Source organism: Schistocerca americana, chromosome 3, assembly GCF_021461395.2.
Source record: "Schistocerca americana isolate TAMUIC-IGC-003095 chromosome 3, iqSchAmer2.1, whole genome shotgun sequence".
NCBI lineage: Eukaryota > Metazoa > Arthropoda > Insecta > Orthoptera > Acrididae > Schistocerca > Schistocerca americana.
The window spans coordinates 592,680,698-592,694,923 of record NC_060121.1 but is presented as its reverse complement, the minus strand read 5'-3'; the positions used below and the strand labels follow the sequence as shown (position 1 = coordinate 592,694,923).

The window sequence follows — 14,226 nt, the reverse complement described above, 5'->3', positions numbered from 1 at the left end:
GTTGTGGTCTTCAGTCCTGAGACTGGTTTGATGCAGCTCTCCATGCTACTCTATCCTGTGCAAGTTTCTTCATCTCCCAATAACTACTGCAACCTACATCCTTCTGAATCTGCTTAGTGTGTTTCTCTCTTGGTCTTCCTCTACGATATTTACCCTCCACGCTGCCCTCCAATTCTAAATTGGTGATCCCTTGATGCCTCAGAACATGTCCTACCAACCGATCCCTTCTTCTAGTCAAGTTGTGCCACAAATTTCTCTTCTCCCCAATTCTATTCAACACCTCCTCATTAGTTATGTGATCTACCCATCTAATCTTCAGCATTCTTCTGTAGCACCACATTTCGAAAGCTTCTATTCTTTTCTTGTCCAAACTATTTATCGTCCATGTTTCACTTCCATACATGGCTACACTCCATACAAATACTTTCAGAAACACTTCCTGAAACTTAAATCTATACTCGGTGTTAACAAATTTCTCTTCTTCAGAAACGCTTTCCTTGCCATTGCCAGTCTACATTTTATATCCTCTCTACTCCGACCATTATCAGTTATTTTGCTCCCCAAATAGCAAAACTCCTTTACTACTTTAAGTGTCTCATTTCCTAATCTAATTCCCTCAGCATCACCTGACTTAATTCGACTACATTCCATGATCCTCGTTTTGCTTTTGTTGTGTTCATCTTATATCCTCCTTTTAAGACACTATCCATTCCATTCAACTGCTCTTCCAAGTCCTTTGCTGTCTCTGACAGAATTACAACGTCATCGGCAAACCTCAAAGTTTTATTTCTTCTCCATCGATTTTAATACCTACTCCGAATTTTTCTTTTGTTTCCTTCACTGCTTGCTCAATATACAGATTGAATAACATCGGGGATAGGCTACAACCCTGTCTCACTCCCTTCCCAACCACTGCTTCCCTTTCATGTCCCTCGACTCTTATAACTGCCATCTGGTTTCTGTACAAATTGTAAATAGCCTTTCACTCCCTGTATTTTACCCCTGCCACCTTCAGAATTTGAAAGAGAGCATTCCAGTCAACATTGTCAAAAGCTTTCTCTAAGTCTACAAATGCTAGAAACATAGGTTTGCCTTTCCTTAATCTAGCTTCTAAGATAAGTTGTAGGGTAAGTATTGCCTCACGTGTTGCAATATTTCTACAGAATCCAAACTGATCTTCCCTGAGGTTGGCTTCTACTAGTTTTTTCATTCGTCTGTAAAGAATTCAAGTTAGTATTTTGCAGCCGTGACTTATTAAACTGATAATTCGGTAATTTTCACATCTGTCAACACTTGCTTTCTTTGGGATTGGAATAATTATATTCTTCTTGCAGTCTGAGGTTATTTCGCCTGTCTGATATATCTTGCTCACCAGATGGTAGAGTTTTGTCAGGACTGGCTCTCTCAAGGCTGTCAGTAGTTCTAATGGAATGTTGTCTACTCCCGGGGCCTTGTTTCGACTCAGGTCTTTCAGTGCTCTGTCAAACTCTTCAAGCAGTACCATATCTCCCATTTCTTCTTAATCTACATCCTCTTCCATTTCCATAATTTTGTCCTCAAGTACATCGCCCTTGTATAGGCCCTCTATATACTCCTTCCACCTTTCTGCTTTCTCCTCTTTGCTTAGAACTGGGTTTCCATCTGAGCTCTTGATATTCATACAAGTGGTTCTCTTTTGTCCAAAGGTCTCTTTAATTTTCCTGTAGGCAGTATCTATCTTACCCCTTGTGAGATAAGCCTCTACATCCTTACATTTGTCCTCTAGCCATCCCCGCTTAGCCATTTTGCACTTCCTGTCGATCTCATTTTTGAGACGTTTGAATTCTTTTTTACTGCTTCATTTACTGCATTTTGTATTTTCTCCTTTCATCAATTAAATTCATTATCTCTTCTGTTACCCAAGGATTTCTAGCAGCCCTCGTCTTTTTACCTACTTTTTCCTCTGCTGCATTCACTACTTCATCCCTCAAAGCTATCCATTCTTCTTCCACTGTATTTCTTTCCCCCATTCCTGTCAATTGTTCCATTATGCTCTCCTTGAAACTCTGTACAACCTCTGGTTCTTTCAGTTTATCCAGGTCCCATCTCCTTAAATCCCCACCTTCTTGCAGTTTCTTCAGTTTTAATCTACAGTTCATAACCAACAGATTGTGGTCAGAGTCCACATCTGCCCCTGGAAATGTCTTACAATTTAAAACCTGGTTCCTAAATCTCTGTCTTACCATTATATAATCTATCTGAAACCTGTTAGTATCTCCAGGCTTCTTCCATGTATACAACCTTCTTTTATGATTCTTGAACCAAGTGTTAGCTACGATTAAGTTGTGCTCTGTGCAAAATTCTACCAGGCGGCTTCCTCTTTCATTTCTTCCCCCAATCCATATTCACCTACTACGTTTCCTTCTCTCCCTTTTCCTACTCTCGAATTCCAGTCACCCATGACTATTAAATTTTCGTCTCCCTTCACTATCTGAATAATTTCTTTTATTTCATCATACATTTCTTCAATTTCTTCGTCATCTGCAGAGCTAGTTGGCATATAGACTTGAACTACTGTGGTAGGCATGGGCTTCGTGTCTATCTTGGCCACAATAATGCGTTCACTATGCTGTTTGTAGTAGCTTATCCACACTCCTACTTTTTTATTCATTATTAAACCTACTCCTGCATTACCCCTATTTGATTTTGCATTTATAACCCTGTATTCGCCTGATCAAAAGTCTTGTTCCTCCTGCCACCAAACTTCACTAATTCCCACTATATCTAACTTTAACCTATCCATTTCCCTTTTTAAATTTTCTAACCTACCTGCTCGATTAAGGGATATGACATTCCACGCTCCGATCTGTAGAACGCCAGTTTTCTTTCTCCTGATAACCCCGTCCTCTTGAGTAGTCCCCGCCCGGAGATCCGAATGGGGGACTATTTTACCTCCAGAATATTTTACCCAAGAGGACGCCATCATCATTTAATCATATAGTAAAGCTGCATGCCCTCGGGAAAAATTACGGCCGTAGTTTCCCCTTGCTTTCAGCCGTTCGCAGTACCAGCACAGCAAGGCCGTTTTGGTTAATGTTACAAGGCCAGGTCAGTCAATCATCCAGACTGTTCCCCCTGAAACTACTGAAAAGGCTGCTGCACCTCTTCAGGAACCACAAGTTTGTCTGGCCTCTCAACAGATACCCCTCCGTTGTGGTTGCACCTACGGTATGGCTATCTGTATCACTGAGGCACGCAAGCCTCCCCACCGATGGCAAGGTCCATGGTTCATTTGTAGAAAATGTAAAATTAAGGAACAACAAAACCTGCAGCCTAAAAAGTAGTGTTTGTGTCCTGTGCAAAAAAGTTGAAGTGTCCAATGATGTATTAATAGAAATTTTATAAACAATGTTAGCATCATGTATTGCAACATTCCAGTGAAAAACTTTTCCGGTGAAGGTAGTTTACATCCTGTAGATTTTCTGCAGCATTGCTGAGATAATTTTGTGTCTAATATGACTGAGATTATGAAAGTCAAGTTTGTTAAGAAGTTTTTAGAAGGTGAAGCATTAAGTTGGGATTATCAGATTTTGAGAAAGGATTTTAGATGGATCTTGGTCGGAGACTGAACAAGCTAGAATAAGAAGTGAATTTCTCAATGGACCAAAGTACAGAGAACATATTAGCATGAAACAGTTTTGCAAAAGTCAACTTAAAAAATTAGCTCATATAAGCAAACCTTTGATGCTTTAAAATGGAACTTACCTGCTGAGGTACAATGGGGCATAGTCTATAAGTCAGATGACATATTTTGAAATATGTAGATAAATTAGACAGAGTTTTGGAAAAATACTGGGAAATACAACCACAAAACTGGCACACACATGTTGAAAGAGGTAACAATCAAAATCGGCACAGTAATAATCATAACAAGAGGGAACATAGTAACCACAATGGTAACAATTATCATCAGAAGGAACACAATACAGCAAATGGTAACAATTTTCGTTCTGGAAAGCAACATGGCAGTAGCTGCAAGAACAACAAAAAATTATATAAATTCCACAAAAAAAGTGACAAAAACAAAATGTTTTCTACCATAAGTAATGAACTATGTAGTTACAGTTTTCCGTAAATGTTTGTGCAAACACTTTAAAAATGGTAACTTATTATTTTTGCTTAGACTGTGTTATTTCTCTACAAGTTGTAAATAAGTCATGATTCGTATTTTACAATGTTCTTTCATGATAAGTAATTAGTGTTTTACAGAGCCCTTTGTCCATTTTTAGAGTAATTTTTTAGGTAATAATCATTTGAAAAGCTCAAATCCTGAGCATTTCCTCAGTTCTTAATACAACTTTCTTTGTGGTATGTAATGCGTTAGTATTTGTGTCATTTCAATGTTATTTTGTCATGATATTTTTGTAAAAAGACTCTGGAATCTGAAAAATGACATTACAGCATTTCTTTTTGCTGTCAATAATTATTTGTCATCCAGTGAACCTTTGATATTTCTTGTGTACTAGTTTCAGGGAAGCGTATAGAGAGCACCACACCATCTCTCACAAAATAACTGCAATTTCTTGAGCTGTATACAATTTACTTGTATTTACTATGATAGATATATTTTCTTATGTTTAATATTATTTTTGTATATCTATTGAACTTTCATGTTGCCCCACTGAATCAATGTATTTTATGTAGATGTGAAAGAAGAATTTAAATAAGACAGTGACAAATAGTTAATGAACAGCACATTAGCACTCGAATGCCCAGAGGGGTCAAAAGGACCCTTTCCTGTTTTTAAGTGATAGCTATGTTTTGAAGAATAATTAAAGCAACATTTACTTTCATGACATTTATTTAGAATAGAATAGAATTTTTTTTGACATGTACTTTCGTTATATTAAAAAACAGGGCATTTCGCCTAATTGATTATCACATTTTTCCAGTTTTACCTTGCCCAGAGGGGTCATATTGACCCCTTTAGAAAAAAGCTATAATTTTTTTTATTGTTATGCCATACTTTTATCTCATGCATTCTCTAGTCTCGGCTACTTTACTCTGTAGTGCAATAATTTACTTTCGTTCATATTATTGCTGTATGAAATGACAACAGTGGACTCGGGGTTCACCATTGTTCATCATTCCCTTGTAAGAAGTCTTTCAAAGGTGACTGTGAGCTGAAGATGAATCGAAAAGAATATTTACAAGATGAAGAGATTCTTGCAGAGTTACAAAGAGTTATGGAGTGTGATTCAGATGGTGGCGAACTTTTCTCTGACAATTCAGAGGAAGAGTTTTTACCACGGACATTGAGAGACAGTTAATCACCTTATACTAATAATTCTGATTCTTCAGATACAGATAATGCAAGTTTACAGTCTAGTAAGTATATTATTATTATTATTGCTGCTAATTTATAATCAACATATTCTTATCTACATATAATGTTACTGCACTTCATTTAGATTTTATGGTGGCTTTCTTACATTTATTCTATTATTCATGCTCTATAGATCAAGTAGAATCATTTAACAGAAGAGGAGATAATCCTGATCCACAGAGTGTAGAACAAGTGACTGCTTCTTCATCGTCTGATGAAAGACATAAAGAAGTTGCTTCTGATGGAACAGTCTGGGTAGAAGCAGTGCCTAATTCACAAGGTGGGTGTCTTCCTAATCACAATATTTTGAGAGACTCTCCTGGACCTACACCACATGTAAAAACAAATGTAAGTGATGAACTTGTATCACGTGCTTGGCACTTGTTCATAGACAATTATACACTACTGGCCATTAAAATTGCTACACCACGAAGATGACGTGCTACAGACACGAAATTTAAGTGACAGGAAGAAGATGCTGTGATACGCAAATGATTAGCTTTTCAGAGCATTCACACAAAGTTGGCACCGCTGGCGACACCTACAATGTGCTAACATTAGGAAAGTTTCCAACCGATTTCTCATACACAAACAGCAGTTGACCGGCGTTGCCTGGTGAAACGTTGTTATGATGCCTCGTGTAAGGAGGAGAAATGCATACCATCACATTTCCAACTTTGATAAAGGTTGGATTGTAGCCTATCGCAATTGCGGTTTATCGTATTGCGACATTGCTGCTCGCATTTGTCGAGATCCAATGACTGTTAGCAGAATATGGAATCAGTGGGTTCAGGGGGGTAATACAGAGCGCCATGCTGGAGCCCAACGGCCTCGTATCACTAGCAGTCGAGATGACAGGCATCTTATCCGTATGGCTGTAACAGCTCGTGCAGCCACATCTTGATCCCTGAGTCAACAGATGGGGACGTTTGCAAGACAACAACCATCTGCATGAACGGCTTGATGAAGTTTGCAGCAGTATGGACTATCAGCTTGCAGACCATGGCTGTGGTTACCCTTGATGTTGCATCACAGACAGGAGCACCTGCGATGGTGTACTCAACGATGAACCTCAGTGCACGAATGGCAAAACGTCATTTTTTTGGATGAATCCAGGTTCTGTTTATAGCATCATGATGGTCGCTTCTGTATTTGGTGACATCACGGTGAACGCACATTGGAAGCATGTATTCACCATCGCCATACTGTCGTATCACTCGGCATGATGGTATGGGGTGCCACTGGTTACACGTCTCGGTCACCTCTTGTTCGCGTGACGGCACTTTGAACACTGGACGTTACATTTCAGATGTGTTACGACCTGTGGCTCTACCCTTCATTCGATCCCTGCAAAACCCTACATTTCAGCAGGATAATGCACGACCGCATGTTGCAGTTCCTGTACGGGCCTTTCTGGATACAGAAAATGTTCGACTGCTGCCCTGGCCAGCACATTCTCCAGCTCTCTCACCAACTGAAAATGTCTGGTAAATGGTGGCCGAGCAACTGGCTCGTCACAATATGCCAGTCACTACTCTTGATGAACTGTGGTATCATGTTGAAGCTGCATGGGCAGCTGTACCTGTACACACCATCCAAGCTCTGTTTGGCTCAATACTCAGGTGTATCAAGGCCGTTATTACGGCCAGAGGAGGTTGTTCTGGATACTGATTTCTCAGGATCTATGCACCCAAATTGCGTGAAAATGTAATCACATATCAGTTCTAGTACAATATATTTGTCCAATGAATACCCATTTATCACCCGCATTTCTTCTTGGTGTAGCAATTTTAATGGCCAGTAGTGTATAATGAAACATATCTTGAAATGTACTATAACATAGGCACACAGAGTACTAGGAAATGGCAGCTGGTCAATGAGCACCAAAGAACTAGAAGCATTTATTGCAATTATTTATGCTTGTGGTGTGAGTGGTTGCCGAAGTACAGACCTTCACAGCTTATGGTCAGATTCCTGGGGGCTGCCATTTTGTGTGGATACCATGAGTTGAAATAGATTCTGTGAGATTATGAGATTCCTGAGGTTCGACAAGAAGTCTACATGCTCTGTATGATTGTAGAATGATGAGTTTGCATTGGTTTCTGCTGTCTGTAACAAATTAATAGAAAACTGGACAATGTGTTACAAACCTGGAAGTGACGTAACAACAGATGAGCAGCTCTTACCAGGTAAAACTAGGTGCCTGTTCACACAATTCATGGCTTCAGCGCCTGACAAGTATGGGCAAAACTACTGGTTAACTGTAGATGTTAAAAGCAAGTACATACTCAATGGTTTCCCTCACCTTGGTAAGGATACTGCATGATCCTAAGACAAAAGGATTTCAGATTATACAGTGACACACCTTAAGGAACCATTTCTGGGCAAAGGCAGAAACGTCACTACAGACAATTACTTCACTTCCTCAAACTAGCCAAAAAATTGAAATACAAATCAACTTCCATTGTAGAAACGGTAAATACCACATGCTCTGAAGTCCTTGAAGAGACCTCTGTATTCCACAAAACTTTTAAAACATGATATTTCTTTGACACACTATCAAGGAAAGAAAGCAAAAAATGTGCTAGTAATGTCTTCCCTTCATCGTATTATTACTGTAAATACGAATGAGGAAAAAACTCCACAAACTGTATGTTATTACAACAAAATAAAATCTGGGATTGACATAGTAGACAAAATGGTGAGGCAGTATTCAGTCAAGGCTTCCTCAAGGTGGCCAGTGCACTCCTTCTACGATATCCTTGACCTATCAGGAATAAATGATTATGTAGCACTTAGGGCTGTTACTGGGAAGAAGATCAAAAGAAAATATTTTATAGAGCAGCTTGCAGATGAACTACGCTCTGAGTATGTGAAGAGTCGCTTTCCTTGTATGACCACAGACAAGTATGAAAAGAATGAAAATGAAGATGAAGACGAAATTCCACAGAAGCGCCGTAAATGTCACGTTCTTGAATTCTGCAAATGTAATAAAACTATTTCCAAGTGCAGTGTGATTAAGATGATGGTTTGTGGGAAATGTACAAAAGAAACTGAATACAAATGTGTCAATTCTGTAAAACAATGAAGTAGCTGAAATTTCTGTACACAAGAAAAGTTCAATTTTTTATGAATTTAGAACCAAGAAAAGCCTGTCACGTGCTTACATGTGTCTGGTTGTTACCGGGTTAAGTGAAATTTGTTTGTATGTCAATAAATAATACAAGTTCTATACCCACTATGCTCTTTAATTTTTGTTTCACTCTTTTCTATCCGGGGTCTATCCTATTTGATGTAACAACTCTTGCGGATTAGGGGACAGTTCTACACTTAAAGCATCTGCCATTTTGTGCATAAAAAATTCTTGCTAAATAGGGGAAGAAGTAATTTTTGTTTTAGCATGTTTTTATATGCTGAGGGTTCAATGTTCTGTATGAAAGTTAAATTTGGAAGTAGAAGGACTTGGTATTCATTCTGGATGATAACTGTGGAGTTTGGTACAATGGATGTGCACTGTGGTGATAGGAGATTAATGACGGGAAAAAGTAATAATACTGAAGGAAGTACAGTGGAGTGGAGTTTGCTTCAGTAAAAGCTAGTGATTATTGAGTACAGGCAGGAAGGCCTGAAGCTGATGTTTTTATAGGTAGTAATGCACAAAAAAGGGTGTTTGCTCCAATAAAGGGGTGAAAATTTACAATGAGCAGACAGTGGTTCTTGTGTCGTATGTTGTGACCAAAATGGTAATGCACAAAAGGGTGTTTACTTTAAAGAAATAAGAGAGGTTTATGTGGAGGAAAAGGTGCTGACATTGTTATGAAAGCTGAAGTTGTAAATGATGAAATGTGGCTTAATGATGTAAGATCTGTTGCATGTGGCACAAACATAAGTGTTGAGCAGGCACATTTATTTTGTTAAACCATGGAGAGAGAATTGGATTCTAGTTATTGGACACTAAAAAACAAAAACTGAAATGGGCTTAAAATCTGATAAACTGTATTTTCCAAAGTGACATACCTGAAGATGATATAAGGTATTATGAAGGATATGAAGATATCAGTGAAAAATGTAAAAGACACTGTAAAATGTTGTTGCAAAAACATTTCATTTGCCTTCCAAGCAAAAGGAATAAGTTCCTAAATAAATATGTTAATTTTGTTCTGTGATCTAAAGTATTTTGCTATGTTTTCTTAAAAACACTTCAAATAACTCTATGTGGACTAAAATGTTTTCTTTTGGTCCTAGGGCATTACCAATCAATAATATTTCACCAACTGAAGACAGATATATAAATTTTGGTATATAAAGGAGTATAAAGAAAATATATGAAGATGGTATCTGTTCCTTCGGACATGTCTGAAAGAACAGATACCATCGTTGACCCTGCAGCTCTCTTAGAATGAAATAATAATTAAATCAAGACCCTAAGCTGTCAACAGGCGTTGATATACATCAACAGGGACAGTTGAAACTGTGTGCCCAGACAGGGACTCAAACCCAGGATCTCCTGCTTACATGGCAGACACTCAATCCATCTGAGCCACCGAGTGCACAGAGGATAGCGTGACTGTAGGGATTTATCCCTTGCAAGCTCCCCGTGAGACCTACATTCCCAACTTAATGTCCATACTCTACATTCGTAGTGCCGCTGACCATTACACTCATTATTCGCGGCAATCTTACCGAGTCCCATAAGAGTTCGAACAATGTGTGTGGGTCCAGCACAGAAGAAGAAGAAGAAGGTCAATGGATGGTTAGCCTTAACTATATGAAGATGGTATCTGTTTTTCCAGACATGTAAGCAGGAGATCCCGGGTTCGAGTTCCGGTCGAGGCACACATTTTCAACTGTCCCCATTGATGTATATCAACACCTGTCAACAGCTTAGGGTCCTGATTTAAGTATCATTTCAATATAAAGAAAATATTTTGTGTAGCGGTTACTTACAGACATTTGTTGATCACAGTATTTTTACGTTTCTTAAAATGCTTAGACATTCTCATGAAATACAGGTTCTGGCACGGTAAAACCAGAATCGAAAAATAAAAATTCCATTGGTGTGGATAATATATCTAGCAAAGTACAGAAGTACTGCTACAGATTTATTCTTGAAATCCTTTGTTACATTTTTAATGAGTCCATAAATCGAGGTACTGACCCTAATAGACTCGAATAAGCAATTGTGGAACCACTGTTCAAAAAAGGTTAAAGCTGATGTTTCCAGCTATGGCCAATTTCATTGTTAACAAGTCTCTCTAAAATCCTAGAGAAACTAATGTTCAAGAGAATCATGGATCATCTTAATAAAAATCAGTTTGGATTCCAAACGGGTACTTCAACAGAACAGGCCACTTTGTCATTTGTCAACCAACTCTTGAAGCAATAAACAATAAAAAGTCACCGGTTGGAATCTTCTGTGATCTGCCCAGAAGCATGTGACTGTGTAGATCACAAACTTTTACTTACAAAGGCTGAGTGCTATTAATTAAATGGTAAAGTTAGGATGTTGCTTAAGTCATATCTAGATGACAGAAGGTGGTATTGAACAATTCTGCAATGGCAACTGCCTGCTCTGACTGGGGCACAGTAAAATGTGGAGTGCCACAGGACTCAGCACTTGGTCCCTTACTTTTCCTCATCTTTATCAATGATCTGTCATGCTGTCAGACACAAAAAGCACACTTCAACCTGCTTACTGATGTCACAACCATTATGATTGACACAACAGCCAATTGCAGTCTAGAGAACACTGCGACCACATATTGATATAAAATATGGTGATAAAGAAATATGTTGACTCTTCCAAATTCCTGGGATTACACATGAACAACAATCTAAACTGGCCAGTTTGCATCAACGACATATGTAAAAGACTGCATTCAACTGCATTTGCCATTCGCTCAATTTCATCTGTTTGTAAGTTGGAAACAATTAAAGCTGCATACCTAGGATTTTCCATACACTTATGACATTTGGCACCATATTTTGGGGTAACCAGTCATGAGCAAATGAAGTCCTTATAGCACAGAAAAGAGTCATCAGAATTATGGTTAGAGTGCAGCCCAGATGCTCTTGCAGAAACTTATTTAAACAGCTTGGGATCCTCACCACGTGCCCTGTGAACAATAATCATACAATTTACAAAACAAACAATGAATATCATGATACAAGAAGGAAACATGATTTTCCAAATGATATAAAAATCTCAACACATTAAAGAAAGGAGTAAATTAGTCAAGCATTAAAGTATGCAATAAATTTCCATTACATGTTAAATTAGTCATTGGGTATATGACTAAATTCAAGAAACAGCTGAAATTTTATGTTTTGAATACTAATCCGACATGTGCTACATCCTAGTGACCAAGCGAGGTGGCGCAGTGGTTAGCACACTGGACTCGCATTCGCGAGGACGGCGGTTCAATCCCGTCTCCGGCCATCCTGATTTAGGTTTTCCGTGATTTCCCTAACTCGCTTCAGGCAAATGTTCTAAGTAAATTGCAATGTTCTTCCCATGTCTTGGACACTAGGAGCATGTCATCTACATAGATTATTATCAATAAATTCTTACCCAGCAGAGCTTCCACGAGTCTTATGAATACTGACACTGAGGTGTGGCCAAGCGGTTCTAGGCACTTCAATCTGAACCGTGCGACCGCTACGGTTGCAGGTTCGAATCCTGCCTCAGGCCTGGATGTGTGTGATGTCCTTAGGTTAGTTAGGTTTAAGTAGTTCTAAGTTCCAGGGGACTGATGACGTCAGCTGTTAAGTCCCATAGTGCTCAGAGCCATTTGAACCAGTACTGACACTGAGATGTTTAATCCAAAGGGCAACAATGTAAATTGATATGATGTACCCTCGTACAAAAGAGCAGTAAATTTCTTTGAAATTTCATCAAGTTTGACTTGGCATTACCCAGGCATGAGATCTATCTAGATAAAACACTTTTCTTGCTCAAATTTAAGCAATATTTCATCTGTACTGACTCTCTTTCAAGTTCTACCTGCTTATTTAGAGTATATGCATCTGTCAATGGACGTACTCCCCCCCCCCCCCCCCCCCCTCCTCTCTGCCCATCGCTTTATACACTACTGATAATGGGTTATTGCATACACTAGAACTCCTTTCTATTATTACTCCATCTAACATTTTATTAGTCTCCTCTTGTACGACTGGTCGTACACTTAATGGCACCGGACAGGGTTTACAGAAAAAAGGTGATTCATTTTTTATCTTAAATCTACATACATAGTTACCAAGTGCTCCAGGTTTATCTGAGAGAACTTTACTATCTATCAATAATGTATGGTATAGATCAGTTTTCTATAACTTAGTTAACAGTTGAGATTCATAAGCTTTTGTCCTAGTTAGTTCTTGCAACATACTTTTCGTGTCCAAAGTATTTTCAAAACTCCATCACAGCACTCATTGCTACAAGGCAGATGTTGTATGTCTTGGCACTACCAGTAATCTTCCCAATAAATGGTACTACAAATACTTAGTCATGTTCAGTACATTTTAATATCTGTGCAGAAAAATGCAGCAGTACTTTGAGTCCCATCAGTCAGTCAATGAATCCCTAGTAACAACTACAAATTTACATTAGGCACTACTAAGCATGGCTACATAAATGTAAATATTTTTAATGCTATCTGTAACTGCACTTCATACTTAATTTGTCTTGCTTTGCTTCCAGTTATTCCTACTACATGTATCCCAATGACCAGTAGTATTGGATTCACTTCGAACAAAGACTCAGACACAATAGAAATTTCATTTCCAAAATCCAAGTACACACTCACTTCCTGATTGTCAATCATTCCCAAAACATTAGTTTAATAAATTCGATACCAGCGAGTAACCAGTTTCATAGTAGTGTGATGTCACTAAAGGCAACCAACCTTTTTTCATATGGACCTACACTCAGTTGGACATGTCCTGAATCCTGACTCCTTAGCTAGGACATTGACCGTTTTATGTTACTGTTGTTGTTTGGCTTGTCGAAAAAGGCTGTACTATTCTAGAACCTCCCTTTAGGTTGCTATTTGTAAATGTTTGTTTATCAACTTTTCATGCTCCATTTCTTTGTTATTTAGATTTACTATTCTGACTTTTATTTACCTGACAATAATTAGCTTCTCATATTTTCTGTTATTTAGGGTTAAATTTACCTCCTTCCTGGCGCATATCCCCATGACTGGGATTACTGCACTCATTATTCATCGTATCTAGATTTTCATCAAATAACAGCAATTCATTCACAGTAGATCAACCTCTATGTAAAATTATCTTTCTTATGTAGTACGGTGCCTTACCAATACCTTTGCTAGGTTTACTTAGATGTTGGTAGATGCCGTTCTGTATACTTTTTGAAACTACCACCTGAACTGTTAAAATATTTTGAGTGTAATGATTCTCATGTCAATTTCTCTTGTATTGTTCTAGTATTTCTCCTATTGCCCCAAGAGGTAAGTGGGCATATCCCGACCCCAGTGTCCCCTAGCAAATAGCTCAAAATGAAATCTATCATTCTAATGTCTTTAACAATGTGGGAAAAGACAGATTACTACTTACCATAAAGAAGACAGATTAAGTTGCATACGGGCGCATTGTTAATATTCCCACTTGGAATTTCCATTGCTTGAATTTCCTAGAGTCTTTCAGTTTGGGGTAATGACCTGAAAAGCACTCACTGAAAGTAAGTTGGATGTACTTCCCCCATCTGGTTTAAACTTTCAAAAATGCTTATAAAAGTTCATTCCACTTCCTTACTGTAATTCCTCTAATAGTATTGTTGCATTGAAGGGTTTACTTACCTTTAACTTGACTTTCTAGTAATTCCCTTCTAGATTTTGCCTATT

General features: G+C 38.3%; 1 protein-coding gene across 3 annotated transcripts in view; it reads right to left on the bottom strand.

Annotated features, from left to right (window-relative positions):
• The window catches only part of LOC124607431, an 87,680-nt gene that overhangs the window by 9,163 nt on the left and 64,291 nt on the right, over positions 1–14,226 (bottom strand). For all 3 annotated transcript variants that reach the window (XR_006978831.1, XR_006978832.1, XM_047139758.1), the window contains one exon: positions 11,311–11,481. Coding sequence is in view for 1 of the 3 variants with exons in the window: in XM_047139758.1 (XP_046995714.1) it covers positions 11,311–11,481 (171 nt within the window). In the remaining 2 variants the exon portion in view is untranslated. The remainder of the gene's footprint in view (positions 1–11,310; positions 11,482–14,226) is intronic.